This window comes from Podarcis pityusensis (assembly GCF_964106645.2).
Source record: "Podarcis pityusensis genome assembly, chromosome: 1".
Classification (NCBI taxonomy): domain Eukaryota; kingdom Metazoa; phylum Chordata; class Lepidosauria; order Squamata; family Lacertidae; genus Podarcis; species Podarcis pityusensis.
In genome coordinates, this window is record NC_138028.1 from 107,555,664 (window position 1) to 107,570,614 (window position 14,951).

A 14,951-nucleotide genomic window follows, 5' to 3' on the forward strand; every position below is an offset into this window, starting at 1 on the left:
TATACCCACTTTGCATTTTGCACTAGCATACATAGGACTGGAAAAGAGGATTAGATAGAGTGAGGACTTCCCTTTGCTCCCCACATACCCACACATGCATGTGCAAATGGGAAACATTGATCAATCAGTTTGTCAGTGGTAGACTATAGTCTTAGATCTGCTAAACTCAATCTGGTTTGCCAAGTGATAAGTGATATCTAGGCAGGCATCCAATAAACAGTTTGATCTGGTGACAGATAGAGACCTACTCCTAACCCAGCAGTTTATCTAGCGAGTTTTCCTTATTATTATTATTTTTTTTTAAATAAAATAGAGCTGCAATGATGGTTGGGCGTTTATTTTGAAAAGACAACTTGAGAGAGACTGCCACCTTATTTGATCAATTATAAACATTTATAGATTTGCTAAAACACCTATAGACAAGACTCTGAAGAAGTATATATATACGTATGAGCAGAAGAGCCTCTCATTTCTCTCTGTGTTAATTTTCTATTCAAAAGCATTCTTTTTCTGATACTTCTTTGCAGTGATGGTGTGCGTGCACACATATAAATTGTAAATATTGTAATGCTGTATATAAATAGTATGGGGGTAATCTGATTAAAGATGAATGTCTTTGTCTCCATCTTCCTTTGTGACAGCACAGCATCACTATTTTACAGTGCACATATAACTTGCAGAAATCCTTATTTTGATCAAGATAGATAAATACTAGTTGCTAATATAAGCACACTTGTAACTATGCTTGCCCTCATTATCCCCTTTTGGAGTTAACTATGGAGCCTTTGGCAATAGGTGAAGTACATACAGGCCTAATTCAGGTGATAGGAACTTAATCCTCCAAATAATGGTTTGGAGGCTCAAGAATGTACCATGGGCTTGTACTCTCCCTCTTCCCCTCTCTTGTGTTGGTTGCTTTTTATTTGCCACGGCGATTCAGATAGACAAACTATGGTCAGTGTCATTTTCTAGAAGTCCTAATCATAGTTTGCCTATTTGGATGTCAAGTTGAACCACAACTAGGTAAAACCAAGGACTGAAGGGAAAAGAGGAGGACCCTCATAAGGTAACTTGCAATGGCCAATAGTTGTGAAGTGCTTTTGGGGACTTCTACCTTTTGTGGTGTATTCCTGATATATCCGCAGTCAGCACAACCATGGCTCATCAGCTGGTGGATGCAGCATGTCTCTGGTCCCTGCTTATATTTGGTGATAAGGTTGCATGTGTTTGATGCTGTTTGAGAACTGAAGCATGAGATTGAAGTACCAAGGATATCTCCGTAGGAGAAATTGCTTCAAACTGAGTGAGAGTGCAAAAGAGTTTGGAGAAATACAGTTCTTTTTTGTGGTGTTCAGGACACTTATTTATTCAAGAAAAAGTCTAAGCCTGTAGATACAGCAATAAAATATACAAAACATACTATTAATATAGTTACGCTCTGGGGAGCAGTTAGCTATGGGGGGGAAGAGGAAACTTTCAGTGGTGGTAGTGGGTCATGATGATGGGAGAATAGTTTGGTACAGTGGAACCTTGGTTGTCAAACGTAATCCGTTCCGGAAGACTGTTTGACCTCCGACACATTTGACAACCGAGTTTCCACTGTACTAAGAATTTGGAGTATAAAAGCTATTCGAAATGAGGGCAGCTTTGCCCTAGTTGGAACACTTCTAAGGTTTGGCATTTCTGAAGGAGACAGTTCTCTTCCTAACAGCAAAGGACTGCTGCAAGTTGTAGAACTACAACTCCCACAGCACCATCCAGCACACCGGGTTGGCAGGAGTATGATTTTTCACAGCAGGAAAACAAACGATAGAAGTGAAACCTGGAGAGGAAAAGAGGGGCTTGGGATGAGAGACCATTTTAAATGTTCAGAGCACCGATAAGTACACCCCTGCTTTCTAATTTAACTTTTAGCTTCTGCCTAGCATAATTTTACACTCCTTTAAAAAACACCAAAATATTTATTATGATATGCATTTTGAAACAGTGGTGTTACTATCCTATTGTTTATATTAAACTCTCAATATATATTTGTTCTCCCTCCAAGTTTTCTTTATTTGGGCATCTTCTTTTTTCAGTGCTTCGTTCTGAGCTGTCATCTGCTATTTCAAAGTCACCTTCCAAGTGTGCACACTGCATAGAATACCAATTAATTATCCAGTTGGTTTGCTCCTCCTGCTTCAATTTTTCCAGACATTAGGACATGCCCTCTTGGCATCCCATTTCTTTTCAGATAGGATTATTGGAAGTTTTGATGTTCATAAAGTCTCTTTATTGCTTTATGCTTTGCAGTTTCTCCTCTCCTTTCTATCAGTAGCATTGGAAGACAAAAAGCTAACCTGTAGGCCATCTTTAATCTTCCCTTTTTCTTCCAGCCTGATTCATAACCCAAGAGCAACCATAAGTCTTTCATTTTGCTTTTCTGTATACCATGTAATTCATTGGCAAGAACCTGTGGTTTTGACTGTACCAATTGCATACTAATAGTTTCCATCTATCTATCTATCTATCTATCTATCTATCTATCTATCTATTTATCTAATCTATCTCTCATCTGTCTGTCTTTATCTAATATATATATTGTTCCAGCTTGTTACAGATTTTGGCTGAAACAAATTAGAACTGAACACCAGCAAGTCAACAGGAAAATGTTTTACAGGGCAATTGGTTGCAATTTGTGTAGGTTTCTGCATTATTTGCAGTTCTAAGGTCATCAGTCCAGCTATTTTTCCACAAAGCACAAAACTTCCCCTTGTTTACTTTTGGATGATTAAGGGCTTGCGGTCGCTCCCTTTCACTTCTGGTTTTCATGATGCAATGCTAAATCCATCTGGGAAGATTTACCCGGGATTTTTGCACAAGTCGCTGTTTTGGATGGTGCCACCCACACTGATCCTTCTAATCTCCAGTCTGCCATTTGAACTAGCAGGGAGTAACACTGGGACTGGTACAGTTCACCTGATACCTGAAAAATCCTCTGGAAGCATGTGAAAAATTTGTCATGGAGGCGGGAGGCTCTATCAGCTCAAACCTGCAAATGCTGTTTGAGAGATGAAGGAAATTGTTAGGAGCAAATCTACTTTTCTGAGGGAGGACAGTGTACTGCCTTGGGTTCATATTACACAGTGCAAAAGGAAAACTTAGGGCGCTTTTGCCTTTGCACATGATGATCTTTTCCAAATCTGCTCAGAAGTAAATCCTGTTGAATTCAGTAGGCTTACTGACTCCCAGGTAAATGAGGTTAGGATTGCAGGCTAAATGTTCTTTTGTACCTGGTAGACATCCTTAAAAAAAAAAAAAAAGAATATGCATTTTGGCTGTTGTAGGGGTTGTATTCAGATTACAGATGTGGGAAAATGCAAAGACTGACTTAAAAGTGCTGTCTTGTGAAAAGGGCCTTGGGTTTCCCCCTAAAATTAGAACCATGCAGTCTCAAATGTTGTACAGGAGCATGGAAAAGAGAACAATGGGGATTAAGAATGCAGTGTTTGCAAGAGGAAGTAGCAACAATGAAGGCTTCTAGTAGTTTTGGCTGGAATGTAAGAGATGTAAATCACAGCTGTCTCATGAACTTACAGTACTTGCACAGCTGTGGGACTTTGAAAACATCAAAGAAGCCTGCTGCTACTTTGGGCAGAGAACATATGCACTGCACTACATGGAACAATTTGGTCTTCTCTTGTAATTTAGAATTATACTATATATAATATGAGTTTTGCAAACATATAATTGTAAGACAAAAAGTACATTAATTAAGAATACTAAGGTTGGCAAACACCCATAAGAGGGTACATGCATATGGATTTTTAAAAGTTATCGCTGAGCTGCACAAGTAATGTTAGGATATTGTTTCTCTGTATTAACATCAGAAGTTTATAGGTGACTCCTGAGGCATAATGGAACGAATGTCCTTTTTCTACTGCTTTCGTTCACTGGCTTTTCTGGACAACACATGGGTGGAATTGTTCTGTGGGAAATAGCTAATGCCAGCCTAGTTGAGATTCAAGTTCAAGGTCTCTTCTTCTTACTAGACATTATTTCCACCCCCCAATATTTTCCCTATGAAGAAGAAGAGGAGTTTGGATTTGATATCCCGCTTTATCACTACCCTAAGGAGTCTCAAAGCGGCTAACAATCTCCTTTCCCTTCCTCCTCCACAACAAACACTCTGTGAGGTGAGGCTGAGAGACTTCAGAGAAGTGTGACTAGTCCAAGGTCACCCAGCAGCTGCATGTGGAGGAGTGGGGAAGCGAACCCAGTTCACAAGTCTATTGCTCTTAACCACTACACCACACTGGCAGCACAGCTTTAGCCATGTGCTGTCTTCTCTGTGTGGCAAAACAGTCTCGCCTCCCCGCATGTTGGTTTTACCCACTTTTAATATCTTGGCTTTAGAGAAAATTGATTATTTGAGTAACGATGGCATGGTTGCAGATTTTGTGCCCACCAGATGTTGTGGCCTCCATCTTCCATTCGCCTCAGCCAGCTCTCTGTTCAGGGATGATGGAAACTGTACTTCAGCAACATCTAGAGGGCACCAGGTTGGCTACCATTGAATTATCCATCCTTCCTGTCCATGCAGTGAGGGGAACAGGGGGAGCCCCTGAGCTCAAAGTTCATTGCTAAGTTTCATCCATATGTTGACAATCCCAGAAGTTCCAAATACTGCCTGAAGAAGCCAAATTTAGGGGAGCACAAGAAACTTCCTGAAGCACTGTTGCAATGTGGTGCCCTGCAGCCATTGTGGACTACAAATCCCATCATTCTTTACCATTGCCATGCTGACTGGGGCTGATGGGAGTTGTGGTCCACAAGTTCTACATAACACCACATTGTCTACCTCTGCACTATGGTATCCCCAAGGTGCAAGTTTTGCTATCCTGCGCATTTGTTATTGGGGTTTTTTGCAGCAATACTACAGATTCTGTGAATACTCATGAATGTATCATACATGTAAGACACTCATTTTATTAAACATGCTTAAGAGTGAAAGTTTTAATAAATGCTTAGACATTTTCGTTAGATCCCATGTCTTTCTACTTTCTGAGAGGAGATAAGCACTCTTTATTTTGATGTCTTGAATAGCAACCATGGTGTTGCTATTCACTCCACCCCAGGTCTAAAGATTTAGAGATATGAAGAATTTATACAGGACATGTGGCTAGGACAGGACCTTGTTAAAAGTCTGTAGGTTAGAGAAGTGTGAACACTCATAGCCCTGGCATAGTTGCTGCCCAATGAAAAGTGAAATGTTGTAAATGAGGGCAGGCAGTGGATTGAAGGGGGAAGAAGTGAGCAAGGCAAGAGATTTGCAAAAGCTACATGGAAAAAATGGGCAGAACTTGGCTCAGTTGAGCTATGTAAAATACCACCGGCTTGGAAATGGCAGCTCTTAAGATTTCAAACAGGGAAGAAAGCATGTACTCACTTTAAAGCTCCAAATTTAAACAAAAGAAGATTCCCAAGGTGTCAAAACTAGTTCAAAACCAGCCAGGGACCACTCCTATGCAGGACTTTCATTCAGATGATGCAAGTAGTTACATATTTGGTAAGAATCTAGAATCATCCCCCCCCCCAAAAGTATATATTTTTTAAAGTATCCTTACCTAATGCAGGCTGCATTTTAGTTCTGTTTTTCACCAGGAGTTCTAAAGCACACAAGCATTTTCTTTCAATCTTCCAGTGTCTCAAATCAGATTTCTTTCAATTTATGGTAGCTACTGTGGTGGTATAGCTTATCTCCCCCTCCTCTTGAACTCTGGTCAAAAACCAGACATGTTTGTGCCAGAGTGCCTAACGGTAACTTATCCAGGTTTAGCCTCGTAACCTTAATTATATGTGGAATGTAGAGAATGTTGTGTGCTGTTTTTCTTTATAACAGGACAGTAAACCCCTAGTCACTTGGTATTAAAACATTCCTTGCAGCTTCACTGTTTGGTTTTACTAATGCAACATGGTTGTGTAAAGTAAAAGTGATCCCATAACATGTTTTGAATTAATATTTTGTTATACAAGTTCATTTTGAATGTGCCATGCAAAAATTGCACACACTGGCATTGTGTCTGGGTGTATATGCACAGTCATTTAGAACTTTCTGTTTCCCTTCTTTAGGAAAACAAGAACAGTGTTAAAATGTTAAAAGCTGTTTTGAAGAAAAGCAGAGATGGTGGAAAGGCAAGCAAGAAGGAATCTGGTAGGTATATTTAAATGTTGGTGAGCTACCGATTTTAATTACTGTGTGATTCCAAAAATACCTGCAAGGTTGGATTGAGGAATGTTGGGCAGATCTACACCATACATTAAAGACATCCAATGCACATTCAAAGCATGTCCCTACCCCCAAAGACTTAACTCATGGAAACTGTAGTTTCCCTGCACATAGCTACAGTTCCCAGCACCCATAACAAGCCAGAGTTCCCAGGTTTCTTTGTGGGAAGCCATGTGTTTAAAATGTGTGTTGCATGTGCTTTAAACATACGTTGTGGATCTGCCTACTGTCTGCTCCATTGTAGCACTACTTACCTTCTGCTCCTCCTCCCATTTCCTCAGTTTATGTCTTGGTTTCTACTTTAATGGATGATCCATTCGATGGTGGGAGATTGTTTCTGATCTCCACTTCATAAGTGTTACTGTGCCAGTAATGAACTCTTGTTTAAATGACTTACAGAAAGAAGAAAGGAGTGGTAGGAGAACAAATGCTCTGTTATATCTCAGGCTATACGTACCTTGCATATGATATAGCACTATGGTGGCAGGATTCAGCTTCATAAGAATCTCTACTTCTATAATAAATGTAAAAATTGTCTCGATTTTACATCTGTGAAAGTAGGCTTGAATGTACATGCCCAGTGGGCTAGTTCAGACACCCCCATGACCAACGAGAATGAACTGCACCCAGCAGTTATTTATTTTTTGGGAAATAGCTTTGATATCATTTTCAACAAACCCAAACTTAACACAAAAACCCTGTAGTGGTACACAGTCAAACAATGGCACCAAGTTTCAAAGGAAAGAAATTACATTGCAGTTGTTGCATCATTCAGTGCTGCAGGATCAAGTCTTTGCATTATGTGCTCCCCCACTTCTCCCTTCCTCTGCAGTGACTATGAGGAGGAGATTGGGCACATTTGCTTTCCATTTTTTATTAACTACAGCTGTGTGTTTCATCCATGTCTGACATACTCTGGCAATCTTAACCATTGTTTGTTTGAAACAAGCCAACCTCATGACCCATTATTTGAGAGGGGAAGGCGGTGTGTAAACCTGAGGTTTACTCCAGCCTTTTTCCATCACAAAGAACCATACTTCATCATAGCACCCAAAGCCAGCTCAATGTCCACCAACATTTCAGGCAAAGAAGTGTTTCCATTCATGGGAATTGGTTTCAATGCTGTTTGTGGCTCCTAGCAGAAGCAGGAAAATTATGCACAACAGATTCATGTTTCCTTAATGTACACACTTTATAGACAGTACACAGAATTCAGGTTTGCTTAATAGCAGCATTTGAGTTACTTTGCCACAGAATTTTGGCACCAGTGCAGATTGCAAAGCAACCTGATTATGTCTAAAATGTCAAATAACAATTAAGATAGGAAGTCCCATGATTATGAGTCATAGGGAGAGCTCTTCTGCAGGTTACAGAAAGCAGCACATGTGAAATGTGCAGCATAGACGAAATATTTGTGCAAGACCTTTCCAGGCAGAATATCTCTTAACATCAGATTTCAAGCTTTGGGAGTGTTAATGCTTTAAATTTTTGACAACTTTCCTAAGTTTCAAGGGGTGCCAGTAAACAAATGTGAGCAAATGTGTTGTAGCGGTTAGCACATGGGTAGGAAAACTAAGGCCCGGGGGCTGGATCCGGCCCAATCGCCTTCTAAATCCAGCCCGCGGACGGTCTGGGAATCAGCGTCTTTTTACATGAGTAGAATGTGTGCTTTTATTTAAAATGCATCTCTGGATTATTTGTGGGGCATAGGAATTTGTTCATTTTTATTTTCAAAATATAGTCTGGCCCCCCACAAGGTCTGAGGGATGGTGAACCGGCCCCCTGCTGAAAAAGTTTGCTGACCCCTGGGTTAGGGTGTCAGATTAGGGTGGGAGAGAATCCCACTCACTCATGAAACTCACAGGGAGTGAGAGCATGGGTCAGTTTCTATATCTAACCTACCTCACAGAACTATTGTGAAGGTAAAATGTGGTGCATGGTTAGGGGTTGCTGAGCCGCTTGGAGGAAGAATGGGATAAAAATGTAATACATAATTCTCATATGGTTCTAAAAGCCAAATTGTGTTTTATAGACAGATGCTTATAGAATGATACCATTCAAATTCAAATAGACTAAGAAAGTTAGATGTAATTATGAGAATACACTAATTTAATACTTAGATGCACAGGATATCTTAGTTAAAGTTACTGTCCTTATCACTTAGCACAGGGATAGTGGGCATGCTGCCTTCAAGACTCTGGGACTGCCAACTCTCATTAGCCCCACCCAGCTTGGCCAATGGTGAGGGCACCACTGGAGCACTTCCATGTTGACTACCTCTGACTTATTAAATGAAAGTATTAACCGAGAATTTATTAATTTTAAAGTCAAAAGTTAAAGCACATTTGTCTTTTAATTACCCCAGAAACAAGGCAGAAAATAACTGGACCACATATATCAAGGTCCAGCATTCAGCTGCTTTTTAAAGAAGTCCGTTCATAGAATTTATTGTCCAATGCTTGCCATGATCATTCCCCTTTAAACCACAGTAGCTGCTCATAATTTGCTTGGCAGCCACTCACAGCTGTCTCTGGGATCCTCAAATGATTTAAAACAAAAAAATGAAAATGAAATGAACGGTGATGTCAATTTCTAATCTCATCGTGGCCTCCTGACCTTTATATGGGCGTAGGTCAAATATTACTTCCGCCCACTGTGGCTAAAAGTGTTGTCGGAGCAGGTTGGTAACCTACGCCTTGCATTTCTCTCTGAGAGGGAGTAGCTCATCTAACCGACAAGTCTGAAGTTCATTTCGGAACATAAATCATTTTGTCTCTAATTTCCATCTTAGTTTTTAGCAAAGCGAGTTACAGTTGCTAAGGCTAGCTATTCTGAGAACCCTGAAATATCTTCCATAAGTAAGAGATCCCCCCTTTCTTAAACACGGTAATCTCATACTTGAATAAAATTGCCTAAGATCATGATACTGGTCTCATTAATAAAGGGTTTACATAAGATCTGGTTTTTCAAATATGTAATTTAAATTCTCAATTCTGAATTGTTACTGGGCCAATATCTACGGTATTTACTAAATAATTACCAAACCACCAGACTTAACAGAATTTTGTCATTTATCAGGGAGTTCCAAAAACTATTTTTAAAATGTCTTTTTAATTGGTAATCATGTTGTGCTTATTGCCATGTTATAAGCATGACGATTGTGGTGCTTCATTGATTTCAGGTGTAATATGCACTCATGTCTATGGACCCAACTATTGTTGGAGTAGATACCCTAAAATAAGTGGCAAACTCCACTTTTTCCTGCATTTACCAAAGGGGCAGCTGAAGACTGGTATCTCACTACATTGCCAGTTTCATTGCCTCTGGCTATCTGCAAAAAATTAAGGGTTTGGGGAGAGAAAATGAATGCTGTTTTTCTTGGAGATCATCACTTGTTTTTAGCAAGTCCCTGAGCAAAACAGGAACCCAGTCCACCCAAACCTCCTAAACAAAACTCCTTGCTGTAGCTGTTTTTTTCAATAATGAGTACCGAAGAGGAAGTAAAAGCATAGGTGTTAGTGACAATTGCATCTTTAGAATAGAAAAGAGAGTGGATGAATTGCTGCCGAAATAGAATTTAATTAATAAATTTTAGTGGGAAATGAGTACAGTCATGGGTAGGCAAACTAAGGCCCGGGGGCCGAATCCGGCCCAATCGCCTTCTAAATCCAGCCCGGGAATCAGCCTGCTTTTATTTAAAATGCATCTCTGGGTTATTTGTGGGGCATAGGAATTAATCCCCCCCCCCCAAAAAAAAATAGTCCGGCCCCCCACAAGGTCTGAGGGACAGTGGACCAGCCCCCTGCTGAAAAAGTTTGCTGACCCCTGAGTACAGTGGTTGTGGTTGGGAGAGGGTTTTAGATCAAATGGTGCAATGGCGTCTGTTGAACTGTTGGTAGTATAGCTGACTAAGAACAGATGTGTGCCTTTAACATATACACCTCAAGCAAGCTTTTGCCCTTCTGATCCATGGGATATGTTATGTACAGTCGTACCTTGGTAGTCAAACAGCTTGGCTCCTAAACAAATCGGCTCCTGAACGCAATAAACCCAGAAGTGAGTGTTCCGGTTTGCGAACCTATTTTGGAAGCCAAACGTCCGACGCCGCTTTTGTGGCTTCTGATTGAGTGCAGGAAGCTCCTGCAGCCAACCAGAAACCGTGCCTTGGTTTTCAAACGGTTTCAGGAGTCAAACAGACTCATGGAACGGATTAAGATAACCAAGGTACCACTGTATTTTGTTTTCTCATTTTATATTTTTATGTTGTAAGCTGCCAACAATTTTGGCAAAATTTATATACTGTCTTTCTTCCAAAGATAGCTTACATTTAAATGATATACTAGTAGTAATCATCATCATTATCATCTTCTCTAAAGAAAAAAATATAATCCATGCAAGGGCTGCTGTGGAGCTAGGCTGGAGAGGGACAGCTTATCACTGAGGGGGTAGAAAGGGAAATTTACCTTTTGCCAGACAGAGTTAGGGTGGGGGAACAGGGAAGTTTATGAAAGTGTCAGCAATCATCTCTTGCATTAGCTGTTATTTTTCTACAGGCTCTTCCCTCATATATCTGTTGCCAGGCAGGCATCTGGGGAGAGCATCACAACAAGCTAGGATTAAACCAGTTTGCAACTGCCAAACACCCAGTCAATGCAAACCAAGATTCACACATCAGCTTCAGACCATAGTTTCAGATCTCGGTTTGTTGGCCCCAAACAACCATAACCATAACTAAGACAGATTTGATGTACAGTGGTACCTCGGGTTACAAACGCTTCAGGTCACAAGCACTTCAGGTTACAGACTCCGCTAACCCGGAAGTAGTACCTCGGGTTAAGAACTTTACTTCAGGATGAGAACAGAAATTGTGCGGCAGCAGCGGGAAGCCCCATTAGCTAAATTGGTACCTTAACAGTTTCAGGTTAAGAACAGACCTCCGGAACAAATTAAGTTCTTAACCAGAGGTACCACTGTATAGGTATGCCATGGTTTAGTGTTGTGTTCAAACCCAGGCATTGTATCTTAGTCTGAGACTTCTAATTTGAAACATAGATGTGACCTTTGCATGTCTTTGAAGCTGTCTGATTAAATACAGGTATTTGGACATGGTTGCCAACTAAGGCAATAGTTGTGTTTCCATGATATGCTTCCAATGCTTTTTGATAAGCCTTGGTTTTCAAAATCACAAAATAGATTTTGACATCTTAAGGCTTAATAGGCTAATCCAGTTGGTGATTTTGTTTTGCTTTGTAGACCTTCTCAGATAAACTTTGAATTTTAAGTGAAAAGAACTTTCTGGCATGAAAAGTTCAGATCTGTTAGTTTTAAATGTTGAACTTGGGCTGGAATCTTTTCAAGTTACAGTTTGACTTTTGGTCATTCTTCTAAATACATTCCTCAACAGAAGATGCTTTGTTTCATACTGAATATATGGGTCTGTTTCTGATTTATTCCGTGCTGCTGTGCCCATTTTTTTGTGGTTCTTGGTTATTATAAAAGAGTTCAGTACAGTGGCATTTCTGCTGAGCAGTAGGTATTTTGTGTGGAATTACAGTTTCTAGGGAATATTTTTAACTCCAATGAGATCTTTAAGTATCAACACTAGTGTGTTTATATTTAATTGAACCATAGGCATTATTTACTTCAGAACGGCCTAATAATTACAGGTAGGTAGCCGTGTTGGTCTGCTGTAGTCGAAACAAAATTAAAAAAATCCTTCCAGTAGCACCTTAGAGACCAACTAAGTTTGTTATTGGTATGAGCTTTCGCCTGGTATCTGAAGAAGTGTGCATGCACACGAAAGCTCATACCAATAACAAACTTAGTTGGTCTCTAAGGTGCTACTGGAAGGAATTTTTTTATTTTGTCATAATAATTGATACTGGAAGGCGTAATAATTGATACTGTTGCAAAATTATGGCATTGGATCCAGAGACGTTTTGCATCAGTGAGAAGACTTCTGCTTGCGCAAGACAGGACAAGCCAAAATTATCCCAATTTCTCCATTCCTCTGCTACCCACTGTGCTCCATCACATTTGACTCAAAAGTGCCTTTTCAGGGGATATAGGAAGCCCTGTTGCACTTTCACTTAGAACATAGCTTTCCGAACTGTGTGTCGCAACATGTTAGTGTATCAGCTGCAGTGTGTAAGTGTTGTTTTTCTAACTAGAGGCCAATGCCATTTGTCTTTGAACCAGCATATAGCTACTGTAATTACAAAAAATCATCATATTGTTGGAGTGAACTATTTACGTTCATTCTTAAGACACCATTCCTTGATCATTCTTTTCTAGCGACCCCATTTTTCTTCTAAGTTTGTCATGATTTTGTTTTAACAATTGCATGTTTTCAATTTCTGACATCTTTAGTCTTAGATATGCACAGATCCGATTTTTGTTCCTTATGTTCCACTGAAAATTCACCGCTTAAGATTTCTAATTATAATCTTTCCCCTAAATGATAGGGCTGCTGTTCTGTTGTTATCCTTTAGTTTTCCACTGCTTTCTCTATGTTTGATCACTTTATTCTTTTATTTGATCATCCTTTTGCTTGTTTTTTAAGTGCTGTCCTTCCTTGGTTTAATTCTTAATGCTTTCTTTGAAGTTCCTGTTAGTGGATTTTTATCTTATTTCTCTTTATCAGTTGGTGTCACCATTAGATTATGTTCTTGGTCATCATCTTTGTGCATTTCACCCTTTCTCCACTTTCGCTAAAATTATTGTTTCATTTGGTTTTCAGTATCACATTATGTAGATAACATCAGGACTTAGCAAGCAGATGTATCCCTTACTTTTACCTATGGTTCTTTCAAATATTTCTAACTTTACTGCTGCAGTTCTTTTAATGACATTATATGTTTCCTTACTTTGACAAAATAAGGCTGAGTTTCTACTTTTACTTCCCAGATATCTACACTATTCTTGTTTTTTTTTTAAAAAAAAAAATACCATATTATAATAGCTTGGGTGCTACCTTTGATTTTTGTGACTTTTTAATCAACTCCTATAATCTTCCATGGGGTCGCGAAGAGTCGGAAACGACTAAACAACAACATCAAATAATCTTCCACCTACTTCTTTCTGTTGTGTCCAAAAAACCCTTTCATTTATGTTCTTCCATTAACTCATACATATTTTGCTTGCTGGTATTCTGGTTTCCCATCCCTGCCCCTAGTTTTTTCCTTGAATTTGTCTGTGCATTTGATTCAACCTTACAACTTCCTCTGTTTTTGCTTTAGGGAGTGACTGGGCAACAGATCATATGTTTTGTGTGTGGAAGCTGGCAGGTTCAATTCCTGACATTTCCACTTAAGATGATCTGGTAGCAGATGATGGGAATCATCTCTGAGTTACTGTATTTTTTGCTCTATAGGGCACACCGGCCCATAGGGCGCACCTAGGGTTTTTTTGGGGGGGGGAGTAAAGAAAAAAATTTATTCCCCCCCCCCAGGCATGGGGCGGGGGAAGCCCAAGCTTCCCCCAACCCCAGCCCCCAGAACAGGCTGCTATCCACAAGCCTTGGGAGCCCGGCGGGAACTCCCGTCGCGCTCAGAAGGCTTGCGGATAGTTGCCCGAAGCCTGGAGAGCCCAGCTCTACGCTCTCTGGGCTTCGGGATGCAGGCTGCTATCCGCAAGCCTTCGGAGCGCGGCAGGCACTCCCGCCGCGCTCCGAAGGCTTGCGGATAGCTTCCTGAAGCCTGGAGAGTGAGAGGGGTCGGTGCGCACCGACCCCTCTCACTCTCCGGGCTTCAGCAAAAGCCTTCATTTGCTCCATAGGACGCACACACATTTCCCCTTCATTTTTTTGGTGGGGGGAAGTGCGTCCTATAGAGCGAAAAATTAGTTGCTGGAGAGCTGTTGTCAGTCAGAGAAAAAATATATACTGGTGTGACTTAGTATGCAATAATAACTAGGTAGGCTGAGCCCACGTTTAAAATCCCTGCCAGTACCCCTCCTCCCAAATTATTCCTGAGGATAGGAATCACTTAATATATGTGCCTGTTCAATGACTTTGATCTGTTCACTGACTTTGATCTACTCATAATGTCCATTCAGCATTAAGGGAAAGAGAATAAATAAATGATTGTAATATAAGTTATAATGCAAAAGAAATAAAATGGCTGTTTCGGCAGCAGATAAAGGAATATACAAGAGGAACATCACGGACGTAAGGATGGGAAGTCAAAATGTAAGACATTATTATATTGAAAGTAAATTGAATAATGTCAATTTTTGTGTACAAAATATATAATAAAATATATACCATTAAAAATTCTGTCCATTCAGCATTGTGACGAGTTGTTACACTAGTGTGGCAACACCTGTGCACTGGAATACCCTGACTATTGGCATTAGCAGGCATTCTCACTGTGTAGTTTTAGATGTCTGCTGAAAAGTCTTCTGTTTCAACAAGCCTACTGAGATGCATGATTTAATCACTTACATGTGTTTTAAATTTTTATAGATTTTCATCTTTGTTTTTTATGGTGATGGGCAGTTTCCAGCCCAAGGATTTTGCAACAGAACTTCCCTCCTCTCCTTTCCTGTGCACATCCTACCTGGACTTTGCCATATGGCTTTAAAAAAAAAAAAATGCACACTGACAGTTAGTGTGTACATCATGAACATTGAGGTGCGTTAAATCATTTGGCCACTGTTTCTGCATTCTTGTACAGTGGTACCT

At 40.1% G+C, this 14,951-nt stretch overlaps 1 protein-coding gene across 3 annotated transcripts in view; it reads left to right on the forward strand.

Annotated features, from left to right (window-relative positions):
* Positions 1-14,951, forward strand: part of TANC1 (tetratricopeptide repeat, ankyrin repeat and coiled-coil containing 1) — a 139,862-nt gene that overhangs the window by 42,022 nt on the left and 82,889 nt on the right. For all 3 annotated transcript variants that reach the window (XM_081005397.1, XM_081005396.1, XM_081005398.1), the window contains exon 2: positions 6,112-6,193. In XM_081005397.1, coding sequence (XP_080861523.1) covers positions 6,133-6,193 — 61 coding nt within the window. In that variant the 5' untranslated portion in view covers positions 6,112-6,132. The remainder of the gene's footprint in view (positions 1-6,111; positions 6,194-14,951) is intronic.